At 48.5% G+C, this 23962-nt stretch overlaps 1 protein-coding gene across 6 annotated transcripts in view; it reads left to right on the forward strand.

Moving 5' to 3' along the window:
- Prdm2 (PR/SET domain 2) overlaps nucleotides 1-22744 on the forward strand; it is a 106066-nt gene extending 83322 nt beyond the window's left edge. For 3 of the 6 annotated variants that reach the window (XM_057783619.1, XM_057783623.1, XM_057783624.1), the window contains 2 exons: nucleotides 17620-17766; nucleotides 20838-22744. In XM_057783619.1, coding sequence (XP_057639602.1) covers nucleotides 17620-17743 — 124 coding nt within the window. In that variant the 3' untranslated portion in view covers nucleotides 17744-17766; nucleotides 20838-22744. Of the gene's footprint in view, nucleotides 1-138; nucleotides 3904-17619; nucleotides 17767-20837 lie in introns of those variants that run through there. The other 3 variants (XM_057783620.1, XM_057783621.1, XM_057783622.1) reach the window with 3 other exon arrangements.
- The last annotated feature ends 1218 nt before the right edge of the window (nucleotides 22745-23962 follow it).

The following is a 23962-nucleotide window of genomic DNA, read 5'->3' on the forward strand; positions in this document are numbered from 1 at the left end:
GACTTAAGCATAGTTGCTAATGTCTAAGACTCTTTATTATTAATGCTTCCATTTGCTAGTGTTTAAATTTTAAATTTGTTCCACATTGCTTAAATAAAATACCATATATCTTAAAAATGCCTTATGTTCCCCCTCCAGCCCTCTGCTTCCAGCCTTAGTGTGACCAGCAGCCAAGGTTCTAATGGGCAAGAAGAGTGGACTCGGCACTGAGATTGCAGGGAGACAGGGCCCTGTGGCCCTGAGGCTCAGTGCCTTCCCCAGTAACATTAGGTTTCACTTCATCTCACTTGACCTTACTGCCTTATTCCATGTTCTCCCCGTATTAGAAATGGCTCTCAGGGACAGACAGGATGATGTGGCCCTAGTTTGAACTGTTACATTGACTTCTCAGGCTGAGTTGATATACACTTGGAATTCCCAAATAATGTCCCAATGTCTCCAGTCAGTGGCCGTCAGAAGACATATACTTGGACACCTAATATGCAGCCTGTCTTCATTCTGGGCTGTCATGGCTATAATTCTGGGTGTTGGGAGCAGACAAAATTAGGGACAGCTGTGGAATGACTTGTTTTAGAGACTTAAGCACGCAGTTCCATTGTCACTGTATGACTGATCATATGGTTCTTGGTCCTCGTGTGCCTTGAAGCGTAGCAAAACAAAACTCTAGACAGTAGGTACCAGCAAAGGCTGATTTCAACAATTCACTGTAGGACTGAATGATTGGAATTTTTTTGAAGGTACTTCAAAACATGCTGAGTGTTAGTTGCTATAGATCTGGTCATCTTTGACCATACTGGTGCATAGGTGCCATTGTGGAGTTGACTGTGGGGATAGAAAGTACTGTTTTCAGTTGTCTGTACGCTCTTCTTGTTATTGGCCTCTGTTCTAGGGAATTCTGCACAAATGGAACATAACTGAACCGCCATTTTTGTGGGTTACCATTAAGAACACCTCCAGGTGGTTGATGCTTTAGAATGTCCTGTTCTAGTATTTTCTAAAAGCTTTTTCCTCTTTCATACTGGATCCTGTTGAGACTTTTCAGGAGTAAATGTATGAAAAGGTAAGAGTGAGTATAAAGTTCACTCACGCTCTTACTGGTATTGTAAAGACTCCTTAAGGCTAAACTGCCCCCAAATGTATCTTCTTTATTCCAGGAAACTTTAAACTATTCTGGTAGTTAACAGAGTTACATTGCTGGAGTTAAAGTTGACTTAAAAGTATCACTTAAAGAAACAGATAATGAAAACATAGACGATGCAATAGATGTCCCTGGTGGCAGATCTGCAGAATGGGGGCATCATCCAAGGCACTTACCATGGGGCTACAACTTCGTGAATTGTTTTGGACAATTAAAAACCGAATGTCCAATGGGACATGATGGTTGACTGTCTAGACATAAGACAGCGTTTATGCAGAGTGTGTTTAGTTATTAGTATCCCATAGCAAATGTAGACAACAGTAGGATTCTTGGCTGCTGGCATATGTACACCAGGTGTCTTCTAACTCAGGGCTGATACAGGCTAGACTGAGTTCATTCTCAGAAGCTTGTGTGTTGTATGCTGACAAGGGAGGAACGTTTACTGACAGTGGTTTTCTGTTCCAGTGTTTCCTCTCAGTTGGCTTAGAGAAGACTCCATGATGCAAGCAACTGTTGTTCATGGAGCTCCTGTGGGCAGTGATTTGCTGTCCTCAGCTCTGCAGAACTTGCAACTCACTCCTGCCTGCTTGTTAATTGCAGCAAACCATAATTATTTGAAAGACAGTGTAGGGTTCTATAGTTTTTCATGGACATGGCTGCCACCAGCCACATGCCTAACCAGAACACAGCGTTGAGCACAGGAATCCACATATTATCAGTTGACCACTTCCTGAAGCACCAGCTGGTATGCCATTCTGGGGGTAAAAAGCCATGCACTCCAAATGCTTTTTTCACAACAAAACCACATGTGCACGTATGCACCAAAAACCAAAACAAAACAGGTGAGCCTTGCCCTGGATATGTAGCACAGTCTGCCTGGGCCTTCTTGCTGCTGCCTTTGGATATGTTTTGAGGACTCCTTTCCAGAAAGGAAGTCAGACTTTTACTGTACTCTCCCCCTGTAATCCAAAGGACTGCTCTATCTAAGCAATGTTTCGTTTTCCACAACACCCCATCCTCCACTACCAATGTCCAGAAGTTAGAAAGCTAGAAAAGAAGCAACTTTGGGATAGATTCTCTGCCACTACCAAGTGCTGAGTTAACAAAGTATCCCTCTCCCCTGACAGCCTCACCCACTGTGGGTAGGAAACAGCCCTACATCTTGGGAGCGAGCGTGGCATTTCTAAAACTATTAGAGTCATGTATGTGTTTCTGTCTTGGCAACATTTGTCTTAGAGTCACTTCACCTTTTTCTTTAACATGGTCAGTTCATATATAAGGTTGTCTTATGTTGTTATTTATCTTCAGTTTTCTTATTTTCTAGGAACTTCCTGTAGAAAAACCCCCACCCCCACAAAACAAACCTTAACTGACTAAATGATATTACATGCTCAACTTAAGATAAGCACTACGGCAAAGGATTCGAACTCTACCCAGCTTGCAAGACCAGTTTAAGCTGACTCAAAAGCTGTACAACAGCAGGCTTCTTTCCCTGGTTAGGGTTAGACATCCATCTCTTTGGTGTGCTCACATGTGTACTGGGCTCTCGGGGGATTGAGATCCAAAGAGAAGGGTGCCGTAAGATGGGCTAGATGGACTGGCTCCTTCCTCGTCGCCGGACTGGCAGCACAGCTCTGAGTCTGGCAGAGAACAGATAAGGGAGTGATCAAACTGAACCTTGCAAAGCAAGTGCTCTTGTTTCATCAGTGGTCCTCATAGTTTCAGGGATGACAGATGCTTGCTTACACACCAGCCCCTTGATGCCTTTCTTTCGTGTGTTTTACACAGAGAGGCATTTAGCCGATCTCTACCCTTGCCCTTTTTAAAAAAAAAAAATCACAAGCAGATTGCTAGCACAATGCAGAGGAAGCCAGATTGGATATGGACTCCTTTTTATGCCTCTGTTAGTGTCATGTTTATCTATCCAGGTGGACGCTATCCTCTCACTGCTTGGCATCAATTTAGACCTGTTATATTTGAGATGCTATGTAGCAGTGTGTCAGTATGGAAGGCATCCAGGCCTGTATAGCTGTCTGTATCAGCACACCAGGCCTTACACTTCAGTCTCAGTAGATTGAAAGCAAGGTTGGCCTCTTCCTTCCGAAGTGGATCACTACCACTTCTCCATGAGTCCTGATGCCCCCAGATTCATGACTGAGTTGGTGGAAAATGGCTACGTTTTATTCATGCTGTGTTTTGTACTTAACCTTAAAAGTAATCTACCTCTTAAAATTTGTAGTTTAATACTTGTTTGAATTTGTGCCACTTTAACCTTTCACTATCATTCCCATTTTGTTACATTTCTGTTAAGGAGACTTTATGTTGAAATACTGTATAAAGCATTTGTAGCCGTTTAAAAATAAAATATTTAAAATTATTTAAATTGTTTTGGGTGCTTCAATTGTATTAATGTAATTTACATCTTATATTTTTGTTCACATTGTTAATCTGGACAGTGTCTGCTGTACTGAAGTTTGCTGTTAGTTATTTTATTGCTTCTTGTTGCAGAGTACCATAAAGACTATTCTAATGGAAACATTAAATTTACTATTTGACCTACAAAAGGGATTGTTCATTGATTTTAACCAATGTAGCCTTGACAGAGTTTATTACAGACATACAAGAGTGATGTTTGCTATTTTGCCCTCTTAGAATGGATACATCCTCTGCTTGTTAGATGGCTAAGAAAGACTTTTTTCCGTGTTATTTAAAACACCTGATAACTAGGGGGAAATTGGATGATACATTCTATATCATTGTAACCAATAAACACGTTGTAAACACTTGTGAAAGGACTGTATTTTGTCCATAAGGGGGAGCAGGCTACTTGGACCTTGTTTGGTGTGTATGTAGTCAGCCATTGCCTGGGACCTCTCTCCACCCGTGTCTGCGGCATCAGCTGAGTTCTGTTAATTGCAGTTGCTTCCTTTCAGAGGGTAGACATGTAGCTGAATCAAGATTGTGGATTGTGAGAACAGTTCAGAGGACTGAGGGTGTAACCTGAGATCTCAACTGCATCTGTGCTGTCTGCTTTTTAATTTGCATATTGACTTTTATAGTTCTCCCAGACATGAATGAACGAAGCTTGTGTTTCTTCTAGGGGCTTTAACATAAGTATAGGGGGCATTTCCAGTAGCCAGACACTCTATCACTTTGTATCCTAGAGCCCGCTATCTGACCTTCCTCTAGGGAGAGGACCGCAGGCCTGATAACCTGTCTGCCTACCAGGCTCTAAGAAACCCAGGGAGAAGGAGAGGAGCGTGATGAAAGTTGGAAATCCCTTCAGCAGTTGTTCTTGTAAATGCTGTACACAAGTGCACACAGATGTACTGCAGCGCCCTGCCAGGAAGCCAGATCTTGAAGGCACCCTAAGAAGCAGCATCCCTCCCTCCCTGTCCATTTAGCTTACATTCATCGGACCCTTGTCCTTTCCTAGTGTTTGGTGACTTAGCCTTGGGGGAGTACAGTTTCCTGGATCTTAATTTTCAGTGTGCAGAAAGCAAGGAGTGGACTGTTGCTGACCTGCATGCTGCCCTACCCGCACTAGTAAAGAACAGCGGGGTGTGTGCTTCTGATCTCCATGATGTCCCTGGCTCTGACAGGTGCTGGAACCTCAGGTACATTTGCCAAATGGAAGCGTTCCCAAGAAGCCATGCCGTCCATGTCCATCTGCTAAAGCAGGAGCTGTTCCGTTCCAGTTCCGCTTACCCTCTGTGCAGTCTGCATAAAGACTGAAATAGCTTTTAAACATTAAAAAGCTAAATGACCAGAGCTTTCTGTCCCTTTGTCTGTCTAGAGGCACCTCACATCATTTCTGGTGGTGAATCTAGTGCTGGCTGTCATGAGCTGGATTCTTCCTGGCAAGAGTTTCTAGAGTTAGCTTGGTTTTGCGTCTTTAGCATGTGCCGGCCCTGGTCTAGGTGTATCACTGTATGTTAGCAACCAGAATGAACAGAAATTCTGGCACTGGGAAGATATGGTGCCGTGGCATCATTGATCCCAACGTTCGAAAGGCAGAGACTAGAGAGGGCTACTTAGCCAGTCAAGGCTATATAGTGAGGCCCTGTCCCAAAAAGCAGAGCAAAAAATTGAAACCTGTGAGTCTTTTCCTGGTGATCTTTCCTGTGGTGTCATACTTCCTATTTGGAGTGTTATGTCATAGTCCCCAAAGCTGATTGATGAGAAAGGAGCAACCAGCTTGCTGCTGAGTGCTGAAGACTAGGGAATGGAGATGTTCACACTTAGATCTAAATGCTAATGATGTCCAAGCTCACTTTGGATGTGTTGCGTGCAGTTGGGTAGTGAGGTTTGCTCACTTTGACTAGATTGACGTCTATAGGAAACTTTATGCAGGGTGGTTTACTTTGAAAATGCATTAGAACATAGTAAATGGAGAGGATTATGTGAGTACACAGGCCACATTGCAGGTGCCCTAAGGACTTGACTGATGACTAAGGAGAATAGTCTTGCCTGTTGGCTTTCCAGTTCTGGCAGCACCCCCACCCCCGCCCCAGTTTTTCTTCCCTGATGCTAGGCTGTGACTGTCATTTGCCCATCTAGTCCCAGTTTTCTGTTGGAGTGCTGTTGTGTATTTGGAAGTGTGGGCAGGCCATTAAGAGAGAGCCACATCCCTTCTGGCGGCAGGGTTCAGTAGTTGACTGGAAGAGCCCTCATCAGTGTAGACCATGAGGTCCTGGAGTGCTGGGCCATTTCTACTTTAAACGTTCTGGCTAATTTCAGCCCACAAACAACTGTTTGAGTGTGTGGCTCCATCCCTTTAGGGTCTGTGGGTTTTCAACCACATGCAGGATATGACCAGAAGACACTGAACCCTGAGCTCTGGACTTAAAGCACCCGTGACAGGACTGTGTGGGGGGAGCCTCCTCAGACTGAGGACCCTTTTAAAGCCACTCTGTGCCTTGAGCCTTCCTGCCACAGACCTTGTTGCACACCAGGACCTTCTGAAGTTGGCCCTAACCATGCCCACTTAGCTGGGGCAGTGAGCTTAGCGTACAGAGGGGAATCCCACATCAACCTTCAGTGTACAGTGCTCTGAAATACCAAATAATAGAAAGGTCCATGTTGAGGGTAAAGATGACATCTGTGTTGCATAAAATAAATAAAAAGCACACAGTGTCATACAGGAAGAAAATCCTAGGACAGAACTTGGGGTTTGTGAGTGGGTGTGGTTAGGAAGGCATGAACTGCAAACGGTAGCCTTGAGGTTGTGCCTTAGGCCTCTGCCTCACAGCTGCTGCTCATCACTTACCTTCACATTCCCCTTTTCCCCTTCAGGATCTCAGCAGCCATCCTGGTACCGTCTCCACTAGACTTGGGCGCTAGTAAACATGGACCACGGTAGGGCCGAAGGCCTACCCTGGCTGGCAGTTCTAGATCTGCCCCTTCTCCCTCACCCTGCTGCTCCTTTCAGAGGAGGCAGTCAGAGCTATCTGCTTCAACAGTTGACTGAGGCAGGAACCGAGTTCATGCACGTAAAAACAGGTCTGTTAACACCATGCCCTTTGCGTTTGACAGTTGTCTGTCTGTCTATTGGTTTTTCGGAACAATTATTCTTCAGTCAGGCGCAGGACTGCCAGCAGACCATGGCCTGCTGTGTATTAACCCCCAAGAAGACTGGTCTAGACTCGTCCCACCTCAGCAAACTGTCATGCACAATCAGATCTTCCTGTGGTATTGTTTTAAAGATTATTTCAAGAATGTCTTGTGTGTGAGAGTTTTGCCTGTGTTGATGCATTACAGTGGTGCATGCGTGTAGGGTGCTCTTCGAACAGTGGTGAGCTGTCGTGGTAACTGAACCAGCGCCCCTCCTCTCCATTTTAATAGAGTGTTAGGGCCTTAAGGGTCTCTATGAGCTTCATTTCCTTCTGATTAAGCCTGAGGACTAGAGATGGGGGGTAAGCTCACGTGGCTGCATTAAATTACTTAATGCAATTCCAAAAATCAGGTTTAATTTTAAGCCATGAGAGCCTTGGAAATACTTGTGTAATCGGAATTGTGCGCACTGTGGTTTCTGCCTCACTTGTGCTGGCTGGATGTCATTTTCAAGCCTCTGATGTAGAGGAAATCCAGGCAGATGTTACAAGAAGCCCAGACATCTCATGGAAGACTTTAGTGTTCAGCTACCAAACCAGAGCAGAAAGCCAGCCAAAGAAGCAGCTTCTTCAGGGGTCCTGTGATAGGGTCTCGGTGAGATGTTGGATGGATGGAACAAGACTGATGTCATTTGGGGAGCCACAGAGTCCGGGACTGTGACATGCAAGTTTATATTATGAGCGGGAATCTATCAGTGTTTAGACAAACACTTACTGTGTATTTTTGGAGTTGTACTTTAATAATCTATTGAGTCTTAGCATCAATATAAATGTAAATTTTAAATAGGACTCTCTTCATAACATCCTAGACTTTTGAGGCACATGTGGTTAGCAACAAGAATGTATGTCGGCTTCCATATGCAGTGCTTAGGGACAGTTTCCATGTAAAGCAGATTTACTGGGTTGCGGGGGTACATCTCAGTATTCCTTATTGGGATGACGTTATATAAGCCTCATTGCTTTAGTTTCTGTTGTTGTAGCATTCTCTTCTCACTGTCTGTCATCAGGCCCAGCTCTCGCCAGCCCAACTAGGCTGCAGGAGCATTTTCAGATGGCTTCTGTTTCCATGTCATGACTGGATGTCCTCCCCCTAGCTCTTGCTAATCAGAAAACATCAGTGTAGGCATCAGATGTCGGGCTGGATTCTGTATCTTGCTGTGGAGCCGGAGAGCATTCCTGTGCCCCAGGACTTAGAGATGACCGCTGGGATATACCAGTCCTGTTGAGTTGCCGGAGTAACCACTTCCTTGTATGACAACTCTTCTGGGCACCTCATAGTGGGACCTCACTCTGAGCTCTCGTGGGACCTGAGGGAAGCAGAGTTCTCATTACAGGTAACCCAGATGGAAAGATGACAGTATTTGAGTCCTGTCCCACGTTGGTGTAAGGGGACTTCACAACTTCCAGTTTGATCTCCAAGCTGTTGTGCTGGGCTGCAGTGCGGAACCACCTGGTTGTTTTGTATTAAATTCACTTCATTTATATAGCTGTGCCTGATACGGCTTGATACCCATGTCACTGTCCAGAACTTGTTTCTGTTTCGGTGGAGTTGGAGGAGCCAGCTGAATTACTATGCTTCCCTTGGTTCCGTCAGTGTCAGTAATGAGCGTTTGCTGGCCAAGCCTGGGTTGCCTGCTCCGGAGAGTGAGGCCTCCACCCATGGACTGTGAATGTTAATGAAGGTGACACAGACTTCTAGGAAGGCAACTTAGTGACTGTTAACACCCACCAAGGTAACGTAACTAGCAGGCAACATTTCAGGAACTGACTCCCTGTGAAATGGGTGGGATGCCCTTGAGCAGTCTCCATGGTGATGGTCACTGAGGGACTCCGTGAGGGTGGAAGCTGCGGAAGAAGGTCTTTAAGGTGGTTTGTCCGCAGGGGCGTTAGGTTTGAGTAACTGTTGCACAGAATGACATCCAGAGCTATGGCTGACACCTGCTTAGGTGAGGGTAGTATTTTGCTGAGTATGACCAGTCTCGTTAATTTCTGCTAAAATACCACTTCTTGACTGTGTGCCAGGGCCCCAAGAAGTTTATGCAAAGTTCCAAGTATACTGAGCCGTCACCCTGGGACTTTGAAATTAGCTTCCCGGGTGAGTCCCTTCTGTCCCAAACGGATGTATATTTCTCTTCATGTAATTTCCTCTCAGCTCTCACTCTGCATTCTGCTTTGACCCTCTCTTTTTGGGATAGAGAATTGTTCAGGCTCTTTTACAGATATTTCCTCATCGTCTTTATAGCCCACAAGTGACTGGTAAGTCAGGGGCAGCTTCAAAGTCCAGGACTCTCCTAAAGTCAGAGCCGAGGTAGAACTGAGAATTCCCTGGCTCGTCTGTCCTTTGCATTTTCCTGAGGAGGAAATAGAAACTTGAATCATTCCTTGGGCTGGCTTGTGCAGCATCCCCCCTTGCCATGCCTCCCCAGCACCCGCCACAGCCCAAGCTCCTATAAAGACTCAATACTTATGGGATAGTGGAAGAAAAAGAAGTGGTTAGGGCTGGTTATATTATGAACTACTCCACTTCCCAAAGATCTGATGAAACTACCGAAGTTTTGGGTTAAAACGTGACTCTTGGAGCTGTTGGAATGATCAGTGAGAGGCAGTGGGTACTTCCCAGAGCGATGTGGTGACAAGCCTGGCCGAAGGGCTAGTGCCTCACTCAGTGTGCAGTCCCCGAGGGTAAGGGTTCGTGGTGTGAGCTGGGAGGAAGGCTCAGTGGGGAAGCACAAAGACCTGAGCTCAATTCGTAGACCCCGCAGGGAAACAGACACAGGTGGATTCCATAGGACTCGGTGGCCATTCAGTCTAACCTCAGACACAGGTGCAGGACTCTGTGGCCGTTCAGTCTAACCTCAGACACAGGTGGATTCCATGGGACTCGGTGGCCGTTCAGTGTAACCTAACTGACAAGCTCCGGACCAATGAGAATTAACTAAGGATGCCACTCAGATCTGTCCTCTGGCTTTCACGTGTGTTACCTACGCATGTACGTGCATACAAACCGTAACAGCTGATCAGACTGTGCTGACAGAACAGTGTAACACCGTTTGTTAATTCAGAGGCACCAGTAAGTTTGGCTTCTTCCTTCACAGTCCACACTGGTACATAGCACAGAACCTGGGTTTTGTTTTTGGTTTTTTTTTTTTTTTTAATTTTTAAAACAGTATTTTACATACCAAACCCAGCTCCCTCTCCCTCCTGTCTTTCTGCTCTCCCCATCTTCTTCCCACCCGATCCCCATCCACTCCTCAGAGAGAAATGTCACATCACTTGAGGTAGGGCCAAGCCCCCCCTCCCGTGTCGAGGCGGAGCAAGGTACTGACTCCTGGACTGGCAGCTGAGGCTGAGGAACTAGGCCCTCTGAATGTGGGTGACAGTTGTGTGGCTTAGGCAGTTTGTGGGACCACTAGCAGCGGAACCAGTATATTCCTTGTGCATGAACTTGCTCTTTTCAGACCTGAATTCTAACAGGCAAGTTTTGACCTCAGCCGAGCCTCGGGAGTTAAGCTACCCACATGGGCTTGCAGTTTTCTGCTATGTCCTCCCAACGTTGGGATCATCGCCTACCTTAGTGCAGACGCTTGGCATCCATGGGCTTCCTTTCCAGTGCTGGCACCCAGAATGCATTGCAGGGGATCCCACTCCTCCTGTGTCTTCCGATTTTCACCCAGAATAAGGAAGGACCTTCTGGTTGACTTCCACATTGGCTGATTTCACAATGCTGTACGCACTTGACTGGGCTGTGTTTGGACATGTTTCCAAAGCCTGAATCCAGAGTCTAGTGTCACCCACCTTGGTGATGTCCCCATCATACCTGTGAGTCAGAGCTGCTATAATAAGGCAGCTGACAGGATCAAAGCGTGATGCCGCCGATGAATGAAACAGGTCTTCTCAGTCACTGGATGTCACGTGTCCCCTGTTGCCGAAGGAGTTGAAGCATAGGTGCTGGGACAGTAGGAATGCTCCCAGAAAATATGACCCTTTGCTATGACACAGCTGTGGACAGAACGACGCAGTTGAGACTCATTTGCCTTTGGTGTCACCCCAGCGCTCTGTAATCCACGGTTATAGTTGGATGCTTCTGTAAATCCTGAGCCCCAGTGTTTGCTTCCCAAGAGTCATTAATGAAAGTAGCGTTGTTCATGAGTACAGGTACAAGGTGACTGCTTGCTTGTGTCCCAGCACTCGGGGGGCAGAGGGGTTCCCTGGCCAGCTAGCCAAGACTCCTTAGTGACTTCAGGCCAAGAGAGATCCCGTTTTAAAAAAATCAAGGTAGATAGCACCAGAGAAAGGGCACCTAAGGCTGCACGCTCTCAGGTGCAAATGAGCACACACACATTTAAACCCTATGTTCTTCCTCTTGAGGCCCTGAATAGATTCATCTCAGAGAACTTCTCATGTGTGCAGTGTTTGATCTTTGCTCACGGCTACATCCCATAGTGCCAGTGAGTTAGTTGGCAGATAAATGGGGGAAACGGGTCAGTAATGAGCTGTCTGCCATCCTGAGGACTATAATGCTTCAGACCTTGTTCTTTTGGCCAGGTGCTCACCCACTCTGAAATGCTGGCACACCCATCTCACAGTTCTTGGTGAATATTAAATTCCAGGGAACAAGTCCCCCGGCATGCCTTTAGCAAGCACACATGGGGAAGACACATGCGGGGGGGGGGGGGGGAGCGGTATGTCATTCTATACCTGCTTCTACCTAGCTGCAAGCTGTTGGTTCTCTGAGTTGAGTAGCATCTAACTGGGCCAGGTCGTCTGTCCCCAGCCAGGAGGAGACTTTCTGGAAGGTCTCCTCCACCCAGTGAGCTGGTGGAGCAGCCCAGGATGGGACCGATGACCTGAGGCCACATCATCTCCAGTGTGTGGAGCAGGTTAAACTGTTGAGGTTGGCGCCAGACTGGCTGAGGGCTCTGGGGAAAGGCGCAGAAGCCGAAGGCGGGACCTGGCCCCGTCCCATAGTTTCCTTGCTCGTTGGCAGCTCCTTTCCCATTGACTAATGCCCATGCAATCACATGGTAAGCGTGCCTTTGCAATGACGGTGCCAGCCCTGTGGCTGGGACACTGCCATCCAGGGACACGGGGCTTCTCCATGGAGGCGGGAGTAGAAAGTCCTGCACAAGATACTGAGCTCTGTAAGATTCGCCTTGGTCTTGTTCTTGGGATGAACCATCTTCAACACTGGCATCTGACACCAAGTTTTGGAGTCCCGGGGCCAGCACTGATGGCCACACAAAGCTCATGAGAACCTTTGTACCAACAACAGCAAATCCTGTGAAGGGTTGAGCCTTGCTTTGTCCCTGGTGCTGACCTCATCTTAAACATCGTTGGCTAAGCTCATCTTTAAAAGACAGGTGCTAACGATATCTCGCATATCCAAAGGGCTGTCACCGACAAGTGTTTCCATGTGATGTCTAGGGAAGAGGAACACCGCACTGAAGAACGCTTCATCTCCACCACTGTGAGGCCTGCATCAGGGGTACATATAGACTTAGGAGCACATGGTTCTGGATTCAAATGTTGATTGCTTCCCTGTAAGCTTTGACAGCCGGTGCCTTTACTAAGCGGAACCTCTTCTACCCCCCACCCCCACCCCATAAAACAAGATCATGGCAGCCCGGCCTTGCAGGACAGGGGATTGAAGGAACTCCTGCAAGGGACCTAAAATAGCACCCTCCCCTGCCCCCAGTGTGTAGGTCATGGATATTGTTCCACCACCACCCCTTCTTGAAATACTCATTTTGTAGGTGAGTGTCCTGTGCCTCAGAGAGAGGTAGCATTTGGAGGCCCTCAGAGGCAGAGCTAGGCCTGAGTGTGCGCAATAGTTCTTGCAGTTCCCCATCTCTGGACTCCCGACCCAACAGGCTTTATGTGAATGGGAGGGGCCTACAATGCCAACTGACTGACATTCCTGGAAGTGACTGATAGCTCCTTTGTCCAGTGTGCAGGGGATGCCAGCTTAATCTCAGGCCTGTCTTCCCTTGCCTCCCTGAGACTATCCTGTATTGGTTCCCAGTGAACTGTGCCACACAGGTATAGAGTTGGGTAAGACCTCTGAAGAGAGACCCAATGTAGTCTGCATAAGAGGTGTGAGCCAGGGGAAAGCCAGGCAGAAACCCAGCAGACGCTCTCCTGCTGTGGTGAACACCTGTCCCTTGAAGCCATCTGCTCCCTCCCAGGTCCCCACCCTGCTCCCATGACCTAGTCTATGCCCACACTGCTTCCCTGTAGTCCTCTCTGGAAGTCACTGGCTGGCATTTATCTCTGCCAGCTGTGGAATTCCTGTTCCCAAGGTTAACACCGGCCTCTGAGAAATAACACGTGGTGGGTCTGGGGCTTGGTGTTGTGACACCGTAATGGTGGTCACCATTAACTGCCTGTCCCCAAGACAGTTTATTCCTTGACCCAGCTCACTTCTGCTGTTCCTACATCCCACCCTTGGCCCCTGGACTCTTCCTCTTCCATCTCTGGGTGCTGACAAGTTCGAGATGCATGTTCTCATCTGGGTCCTGGGTCAGCCACATACCTGACACACTCGGGTGCCTGGTCAGCATTTCCAGTTGAAAATGCTCCCAGCTGTCCCGGCTGTCCCTGGAGTCCCCTCCCCATGTCAGCAGGATGCACACATCCTGCTCTGGAACTAAGCTAGACTCCATGCCTCTTCATATCCGTGTCCAGCCCTGGCATTGCCAGAAGCCATGTCTCCCTCTGCCATGACCTCAGCGTGTCCAGATCTGCCACTTCTCACAGCTCAGCCTCCAGCAGTCCGAAAAGGCCAGACCTCCAGCTCTTCTGCCTGGGTGGCATCGGGTCCCTCGAAACTGGTCTCCCCAGTTCTGTCCCTGGAAACCTATAGCTGTCACGTCAGGGACAAGTAAGCTCTCATTTCCCTCGGGGCCTACAAGATCCTCCTCTCTGCTCCCCTTTACCTGCCTGTGTTTTAGACACGCCTCACTTCAGGTGCACTTGCTGTTCCCCCTGTAAGGACCAGGTGTCTCCGAGATCCCTGTGTGGCAGCTCACCCACAGCTACATCTGAAGCCCTCTCCTGCCCTCCGCCATCCTTAAGACTCCCCCCTTGGCTTCTTTTCTGTCCGTAGTGATCACTTGATCACTAAATTCCGAGAATTCTTGTGTGTTTGTTTGCTTTGCGTGTTATATATAGTGCACATGAGCCCAGGGAGCCAGGCTCTGACACCCTATGCTTCCAGGCCTCTTGCTGTGCACCACCAGGTCTGGACAGTGAAGGTGCTGAAGGTGCTGTTCTTTTGCCATGCCACCTAGCAATGTTTATAGTTGAAATTCGCTCAGTGATTTGGTGTCTTTTGCCCATTTTAAGTTTTTTTTTTTTTTTAATTGTTGATGGAATTGCCTATCTTCTACTTATTTATTTGGGATGGGATCTCATGTGACCCAAGGTGGCCTCGAACTCCTGTAGCTTAGGATGACCTTGACCCTCTCTGGGTGTCTTGCCTCCCCAGCAGAGTGCTGAGATGACAGCCCTGTACCAGCACATTGGGTTTTAGGTGGTGCTGGGCTCTAACCCGTGGCTCCCAGCAAGCTAGGCAAGCACTCTACCGACTGGGCCAAACCCCACACCCCTGTTGGAGTTTTATTTCTGTAGTTTTTGCTTTTGCTGTAGCTTTCCGTCACCTTAGTTTCAGCTTTCCCTTGTGTCTGAGAAAGCACCAGAGAGGAGAAGGTTGGGTGCTGTGACCTCACCTCTTCCCTAGCTCCCAAGGCTCAGTGTTGCTTGAGCACCAGGGCAACCAACCACTGGGGCTCCATCACCTCATTGGAGGCACCCTGGACAAACAAGCAGACTGAGTCCCTCGGGGCTCATATGCTGCTGTCAGCCTGAGACTTGTCCTTGCTCCTGCCTACTCCTCTGTGTTCCAGCATCACCTCACCATCTTTGCCCCACCTCTGACCTCATCCCCGTTGCTCCTGTGCTATCCATCTTATCTGGATGTCTTTCACATGGATTCCTGGGTGCTGAGGAGGAACCTGGTCCTTTGGGAGCCTGAGGCCTGAGCCCTAGCACCCAATTCCCTTGGACACGGAGCTGGTCCTTTTTAGGTCCCAGGATGTCTGTAGAGGAGCAGCCAGGATGCTTGGGAGGTTATTTGCATGCATTAGTGGTGGGAGGGGTGTCATAACCTGTGTGCCCTTTAGGGGAAAGATCACAGCAGAGCAGGCTGGAGGGAAGGCATTGTGGCCACAGAAAGCCCTGAGAGGAAGCCTTGCAGGAGACCCGGGGAAAGGTGGTCTGTGGTGGTGACAGAGGGAGGAGGGTGAGCCCCTGACAGCAGCAGAAGAAGGGACAGGGAGACTCCATGGATCTGGCTCTCAGGATGTCAAGAGAGTACCGGTCACCAAGAAAGAGACAAGGGGTGTGTCACAAGTAGTGGTCAGGGCCTGACTTTAAGGGGATTCTCAAATGTTCAGACAATGCCCCCTCTGCATGGAAATGGTGCCTGACCCTGAGACTCAGGCTACATCCAGGTGTGACCTGGGCCTGGACACGGGTCATCTCGAGGAGGCTGTGGATGAGGTCACCTGGGGAGGATGTCGAGGTCAGAGGTGACAGGCATGGAGTCAGAGCTAGGTTCAGACCTCAGCTTCCCAAGCTTACCCCCGAATCAATTTTGGTAGCTCCCTACAGCTGGACTCAAGACTCCTAAGATCCATAGCTACCGGACCAACTCGCCACAGTGTCATTCCAGAGACACCGTGGGCATTCAACCCCTCAGGACCAAGCAGTCTATCCTATAGACGACTCTTACCCAGTCCTCATGGGAGACACCGGAGACGTCGAGGTGGTTACCGTTGTCCACCGCAGTCAGGGAATGCAAGGCCTGGGCTCTGGCACCCCAAGAAAGCCCGTGTCCTTGTGTCTTGTGTCCGTTTTTTCATCTATAAGATTGAATATAGAGTCATTTGCTTTTCCTAACCCCTAGGATGGAGGATCTGGAGAGAAGGAATTTGGGGTTCATAGGGGCCATATGAATGTGGCTGAAATTGTCTTGCCTTTAGGCCAGATGTACTTGGGGGGTAATGACAGAGAGGGCCCTTCCTGTGGGCTGCTGAGAAACACCAGGGTGAATGCCCAGGACTGGGGAGAAAATGCGCCCCCTTGTGGAAATGGATGTGGTTGCCGCTGCCTGGGAGGATAGGGAGGTTGGGGCCTGCAGAATTTCAGTGTCTAGGGGCTGGTTTTAAATGTTTGATAGATATACAAGAAAAAGTGACAACAGAGGTGCCAAAGAGGAGCTGCCAAGGCTTCTTCTCAGAGGGAAGCTGAGCATGCAATCAGGAGGCGGAGGAAGGCAGATCTCTGGGAGTTCAAGGCCAGCCTGGTCTACAAGAGCTAGTTCCAGGACAGGCACCAAAGCTACAGAGAAACCCTGCTTCTAAAAACCAAAGAGAGAGAGAGAGAAAAAAAACATTCAAAGTTCCTAATCTAGCCCAGGCTGTTAAGCTGACTGTGTTGCACAGGCTGACCCCAAACTCATGTGGTCCTCCTGCTCTGGTGTGTGGGGTTGCTAGCATGAGCCACCAGGCCTGGCTCATTTGGTCTCTTAAGTCACACTTTACCACAGCCATCTGTACAGAAATAAACAGAGTGTATATTGGGCTTAATACTGTCTGTTCTTGGTACCCAACACGCATGGGGTGTCTTGGAGCAAATCCCTTGTGGCTAGGGATGCTACTGTATTAGTCTTTGGCTGCATAGCTCTTTGCTTCCCTGGACTTTGTGGGATGTTTCATAACTTCCTGAGCATTGCCCAGCATATGCAGACTGCAGTGCCCCCTCCAGTTATGACAGCCCCAAAGTCTCCAGACATTCCCAAAGCCAGACCCTGGTTAAAGAATACTGACTCTCACCCCCCTGTTTGCCAGCTCCGGGGTGGACCCTGCTCTCATCTCCTGCGCCCTCTGGCACTGCCAGCTTCAAGCAGGTGGAGTAGAGAAGTGCTGGCCCTGCCCACTTCCGCCATCTGTACCTCAGCAGTCCCTGCTCACGCTGTGTTCTGTGCCCACGGAGACAGTTGATGATCCGCAGGCTCCCTGTGCCTCCATTTTCCCTTCTGTGAAGTTGAGATAGCACGGGTCTGACTCAGCAGCCTGTACCAAGAGGAAGGTTGCTGGTCTACATGAAATGCCCAGTGCCGCCCAGGCACGAAGCGAGCACCCTATAGCCATCCCTTCACTTTGAGACAGTTTCACCACATGCTAGATAGATTCAGGCTAGCCCTAATCTCACCAGCCTCCAGCCTCAGACTCCTGGCTGGGTTGCTGGAGTTACAGGCACACCTAGGCATTCCTGCTTTGTTGTGCTAAGCCAACGGGGGGGGGGGGGGGGGGGGGGGGGGTGACAGCTAAGAAAATGTGACCTTGGGCTCCTAGTGCTCAGAAGGAAGACAGTGCCTGTATTCTACCGTTCAGTGTGATGAGTGCTACAACCTGGGGAGAGACAAGGGGGGCATGGGTGGGGTGGACTCACCGGAGGCCAGGAGGGCAGGTTTCCCAGAGAAGGTGGGGAACCCAACTGAGCACAAGTCAATGAGGAGGAGGATGAGTAATAGGCGGGAAGCAAAAGAAAGCTTTTCTTGGGAAACAAAACAAAAACGAATTCCAATTAGTAGGCTGTCATATCACACAAAAGCTCTACCATGTCAAAGGGGCCGGGGCTTACGTTTCCATTAGGAAGCCCCATCACCCCTCCCACACCCGCACGAAAGGAAGGACCATCGTGCTTGGGCCTGGGAGATACAGGCAGCAGGGACGTCTGTGCGCCTTCAGTGATTCCGGAGACCCCAGCTGGTTCCTGATGTGACCCGTGCTGTTCCTTCCCATACAGCTACAGTCTCCGCCTGGCAGCCCGATGCACCTCCTCAGCAGCCGCCCCCTACATCACCAGACAATGCAGAAAGGTCAAGACCTCAGCAGCAACTCAGTTCCAGGGACCCTTCTTCAAAGAGTAGGCACTTTGTCTGCTCTGTGACAGGTAGGAGGCAGAGGCTCGCTGGCACCGTCTGGGTGGCTCTTGGTTCTGGGAGTGTGTTCCAAGGTAGGTCTTGGGTGGGCGAGTGGGAGAGATGGCATGTCAAGGATCCTCCAGGCTGGCCTGGGGCCTTCTGCAGGCATGAGTTTTATGGCTTAGTGTGTAGACCTTGGACCACCAGGGTTCAAACCCTAGCTTGCCATTCACTGACTGTCAATTTCTCCAAGTTTTAACTTCCACATGTATGCATGGGGACTAACAGCTTCCAGAGTGGTGGGGGACAAACGCTGTTGAAGTTGCCCCTGGGTGGTATTTTGCTTTGTCATTCCAAACAGACTCGGGTAATAGGATGCTTATTTTAAAATTGTGTAGCACACTCGTTCCAGCCATAAGGTCAGTGGAAATGTGCTCGCCCAAACCAGACCTGCCAACACTCACCCATGGGTGGGAGGTTGCAGCCCATGTACCCCACTGCTGAAGCAGCGGTCACTGATAGGCTCTGCGAATGGGGAATCGCTACTCTCCGTTGAGAACCCGCTGGTGAGCTCCATTGGAATTCTCTAGTGGAGCCTTCCAAACCCACAGTCACACTCTCTGGATCTCAAAACAAAAACTGTCGAATATAGGAAAGGGACTTAGAGGGAGAGGGGCTTGGAAGGGGTGGGTGGGAGGTACGGGAGGGTGGGGAAGCTGCTGGTTACCAGAATTCTGTATATATGCATATGAAAACAGCAAAGTACGAGTTTAAGAATGAAAAGAACCGTGTGCGTTGTACATGTGTGTGCATGTACGCATGCGTGTGGAGGCCAAAGAACAACGTTAGGACTGAGTGGTGTCATCGGGGTTCTGGTGAGGACCCTCCTGATTGTAGACAGTATCTTCCTTCTTATGATGTCCTCACGTGCTGGGGCCCTAATTGTTTTCATGATCCATGACACAGGTTGGGATCACCACAGGGCTTTCAGGGAGACGAGATTCAGCGTAGGACACTATCGGACACAGGTGCAGAAAAGTTTGAAAGTCCACGGCACAGAATCTGAGCTCAGGAAGATACATACGGGTCAACACCCTCCTGTTTCAAGAGGGACGCTAAAGAGTAGAATGTGTATCAGAACTCTGGTCCTCTGACTTCCGCCGTGGACAGTGGACTGTAGGTGACTGCCCCCAGGGAGGGAGAGCTGCTTACTGCAGGAGAAAAGGTCACTCTCTGAAGCCCTACTGTAGTGCTAGATTACTTGTATCTTGATAAATAAATCATGTCTGAAGACCAGAGGCAAAGCTAAAGCCACTAGAGGTCAGGCAGTGGTAACACACAACTTTAATCCCAGGATTTGGGAGACAGAGGCAGGTGGATCTCTATGAGTTCAAGGCCACCCTGGGCTACACAAGATCAATACAGAAACAAATCCAGGTGGTGGTTCACACCTTTAATCCCAGCACTAAGGGGTGCACAGTTCAGTTATAGAGGTCTTTTTGTTTTCTGTTTGAGTAGATAAAGTCACCTGTCTGGGGTTGCTTTTTACGGTTTTGTTTTTCTTGATGCCTGCAGCCAGGATTTTCAGGGCCCTTCCCCAATCAAATCTGATCTCTATCAACCTTGAAAGAGTCCATAGCCTTTCACTTTCTATAGAAACAAAAGCATAACCTCTTCCTCAATGTAACATTTTTTTGATTTCCATTTTGAAGTTAAGGCATTTTAGGAATAAATAGGTTGGTGTTTGGTAGTTTTTCTAACCCAGTGCCCTCTGCAGCTGTTGTTTGCTCGTCAACAACCAAAGACATTTAAATCAACCCCACACCATACGGGACCCAGACTCTCTGTGTATGTGGCTTATCCTTTTTATATTATTTTATTTTTTTCTTTAAATTTCTTATTATTCATAAACTATTTTCAAGACTATACCCATTTTCTTTTCTTTTTTTTAAGCCTACGTACATTTTTTAAACATACTGTAACCCGTTTAAAGGTGATTTTCCTGCCTGTATCTGCTTAGCGGCGTATCTGTAACCTTTTCTGTTTGCATGAGCAAAATTTACATTATCACGCATCTTAGCTCATGCCAGACTGGTGGCTCCAACCCATAGGCAGCAGCTGGAAGATGCATCTCTTTACCACGGCCCACATGAGAGACTGGGACTAGGAAGCTAAATTTGGCTCCATTTTTGTGTGTTTGGAATCTTTTTTTTTTTTTTTTAACTTTTTCAGGTCTGGTGTGAAAATACGTGTCCCACATTGGGTACCATTTGTCGAGAGTCTTTCTCTGTCCCACCAGCCAGCTCCCAAATCACAACTCAGAGACTTATTATTAATTATGAAAGCTTGGCCGATAGCTTAGGCTTATTATAACTAGCTCTTGTAACTTACATTAACCCATCTCTTTTAATCTATGTGCTGCCACATGGCTCATGGCTGTTACCCCCTACTGTGTGTCTTGCTTGTTCTCCATCTCTTGGTGTCTCTACTTTTCTTCTTCCCAGTGTTCTCTGTGCCTGGAAATTCTGTCTAGCTATTGACCATTCAGCTTTTATTAAACCAATCAGAGTGACATATCTTTTGTTTGTTTTGTTTTGTTTTTGAGACAGGGTTTTTCTGTGTAACAGTCCTGGCTGTCCTGGAACTTGCTTTGTAGACCAGGCTGGCCTCAAACTCACTGAGATCCACCTGCCTCTGTCTCCCAAGTGCTGGGATTAAAGGCGTGTGCCACCACCACCTGGCCAGAGTGACGTATCTTTACACAGTATAATCAAATACGTCACAACAAGGAAAGAAAGAAGGAAGCCAGGGAGGTAGGCAAGGGCAGACCAATCTAAAGTGGTTAAAAACCAGGATGATGGCTGTCTGGGGGGAGATATTCTGAAACAGGGTGGCTCAGGGTGGGTTGGGCGTCATATTCTGCATCTTCATATGATGTTCAATATATGCTATGAAAATTTATCAAATGGGGCTTTTACCTATATGCCTTTTGTACTTTATTAAACTGCTTAATGTAATGATCAGATGGGGAGCCATGAACGGCCATGGAAGGCAGTGAGCATGTGGCCACTGTTGTCATTTTTTCTTTGTTTCTCCTCAGCACCTGAAGTGACCTGGAATCAGTGAAGCCAAAGGGACCAGCATTCTGCCCTGCAGAGAGTACTGACCTTCCGAGCTGTGAAAGCAAGAGAGCGAGAGAGAGAGCGAGAGAGAGCGCGAGAGAGAGCGCGAGAGCGAGAGCGAGAGCGAGAGCGAGAGAGAGAGAGAGAGAGAGAGAGAGAGAGAATGTGTCCACGTGTGTGTGCCGGAACATGCATGTGGTCTTCAAGCCAAGGTCCCAGCCTTGGAAGCAGGAAGGCGGCAGCCGTCACGTCGTCCTCCAGATGATCCTTGGACATGGCCCAGAGCGCTCTGTGGTGCAGCCATCCTGCCCGGAGGGGCATCTCCTTCTATGCAATTTTTCTAAAGAGTTCCTTCACCCTGCTTTGTGCTTCTTGAGCTGTCTGGCCCTGAGGGGCAGGGAGGGATCCTTTCGGAGGCCAAGTTCCCCTTCGTGCCGACCCCTCCCTCACAGACCTTCTCCTCACACTGTCTCTGGGAATCAATAGCAAATAGCATATAGATCCATCAGGGCTAAGCCTGAACCTTGGTCCTCGCACTTGGAAACCCCTCTTTCTCCCTGAGCAGCTGGAGCTGCCAGCTCTCAAGTCTTTTCCTCCTTTGAAGTCCTAGAGTCCACTGCTCTGAAGTCTCTGCAGCCCATGTGCCCAGGAGGCAGACTCTGCCCATTTTCAGACCTCATCTCTTGATTAGGAGAAGCAGTGGTTAGGGACTGCAAGGTGGAGAGGTGACTGACTCTCCTGTGCCCGTCTTTGTCTCATTTGGTAGGACCTCCTATGCTGTTAGCATCTGAACTTTACAAGTTAGCTGCAAAGGGAAGCAAAGATAAAAATATAAAAAGGGAAATGAAAAAATACGAACAGGTGAAGAAAACGGAGCCAAGCGGAAGTTCATGAACGGGTGATCTTCAGATGCTATAAAACCACCTGCTGGCCCTCTGCTCTGGTGGACAGCTGGAGTCTGAGAGAAACGTGGGACTGAGTTCAGAGTTCAGACCTGGGTCACTGAGGTCCTCGGGGTTTGTGCCTTTGGGGCAGAGGATGCCTGAGACAATTTCGGTGCTGTTTCCTCAGCTCCATTCTGGTCCCAAGATATCAAAGTGGAAGGACAGAACTTGGGAGAGTTGTCATACGTGAAAGGGGTTTTCTTTTTCAGGGCTACTATGGTTGATCTTACAACTCTGTAAATATGTATGTAGACACTTTTCAAAGCACGTATTTATGGCCCCGACTGTAAATGTTCCGTTTTTAAAGTTTTATAACGTGTGTTATTTAATTAATCAGTCGACCGGCTGCAGTAAGGGGACTGACTGGTCCAGGAGAAGGAGTCTCCCTCGAGACCCTCACATGGGCAGAAAGACACCCATCATTGTCCAGTGGTACAGTTTTCCTGTTTACCCACCCAGCTAAACTCTGCTGTTCCCTCTTTTATTTCTTCCACTGGAATTTTTCCTTTTCCACACCCTGCAGTTAGTCCTTGCTAGCATGGGCTCATAGCTGTTGCTAACCCCACTGACACAGGATGCCCCCCAGCCTGTCACGCGGACTGGATCTCAGCCTCTCCCAGCAGCCAGGAAAACTCACAAAGCCTTGGCAAGCTGCTTTTAGCCAAACTTTGGAAAATGTTGCTGGGGGATTCTCTCTCTCTCTCTCTCTCTCTCTCTCTCTGTCTGTCTGTCTCTTTCTGTCTCTCTCTGTCTGTCTTTCTGCATGTGCAAATTGTGCTGGGTCACCCTTCAACACTTCCCAGGTTGTCAGGAAAACGAGGAGAAAGTTTTGTCAAGAGTGGTGTTTCCTGGTCAGTGGAGGTCTTCCACCATGGTTCCAGGTCACACCAGAAGACGATTCTGTATCTGCCATGTGAAGAGCGTGAACAATAAAAGTGCAGAGCGATTGCGAAACACTAGTGTGGGCACGGTCATTTTCCCTGCTCTGGGCTGGGGGAGCAAGGGTGGGGCAGACTCTGAGTTAGGAACAAGAGAAATCAGGCTTGTAGAGGTGGGTGTGCCCTTGTGCCGAGCAAGATTTCTCCGCCTCCAAGTCCCTTATCCTTCTGCTGGACTGTAAGTTCCCATATCGTGCTAGGACTGGACAGCCTCCTCCTGTGTGTGTGTGTGTGTGTGTGTGTGTGTGTGTGTGTGTGTGTGTGTGAGAGAGAGAGAGAGAGAGAGAGAGACAGACAGACAGAGAGAGAGACAGACAGACAGACAGACAGACAGACAGACAGAGAAAGAAAGAGTGCTGGAGTTACATATGGTTGTAAACCACCTGTGAGTACTGGGAAATGAAACCAGATCCTCTCTGGTACTATTCCAGTTCCCTTCTGTTGCTGTGTTCGAACACATGTTTCAAAGCAAGTAGGTGGGATAGGGTTTATTGGCTTGAACTTCTAGGCTACAACCCATTGATGGAAATCCGTGTGGGAACCATGAAGAACTGTTGTGGTGATGTTTTGTTTGTGATTTAACAAAGCTCGTCTGAAGATCAGGGTGCAGAGCTAGCCACTAGTTAGCCATAAAGGTCAGGCAGTGGTGGCACACACCTTTAATCTCAGCACTTGGGAGGCAGAAGATGACGGATCTCTGTGAGTTCAAGGCCAGCCTGGGTTACCCAAGATCGATCCAGTCTAAAAGAGAAACAGAGCTATTGTCCTGGACACTTGGGAGGAGATGAAGCCTAGAGGGGCTGTGGATGAAATCCTGAATGTGTGTGTGGTTGACATGAGTACAGCCATGTCAAAGACAACAATGTCTTAGACCCATGGGAATGGCAGGGCCTTCCCCTGGTCTGAGTAGCCACATTGACAGTGTATGCAGAAAGTATCAACCACTTCTTCATGGACACTGCAGTCAGACTGCTCCCTACAATGTACCCCTGCCAGGATTGGCTAACCTGCCTTTTCATTCAGCTGCATGCAATAAACACCAAATCCCCAGCTTCTGGTGCATCTCCAGGCAAATATTATCTGTTAAAGCGCCAACAGAAACAGTGCTGGCTCACTTGCAGGCTCATGCTTAGGTAGCTTTCATATATAGCCCAAGGAACCATGTGGCCTACAGTAGGTGGGGCCCTCCTACGTCATTTATGAGGATAGCTTGTGCGCATG

This window comes from Chionomys nivalis, chromosome 11 (assembly GCF_950005125.1).
Source record: "Chionomys nivalis chromosome 11, mChiNiv1.1, whole genome shotgun sequence".
Taxonomy (NCBI): Eukaryota; Metazoa; Chordata; class Mammalia; order Rodentia; family Cricetidae; genus Chionomys; species Chionomys nivalis.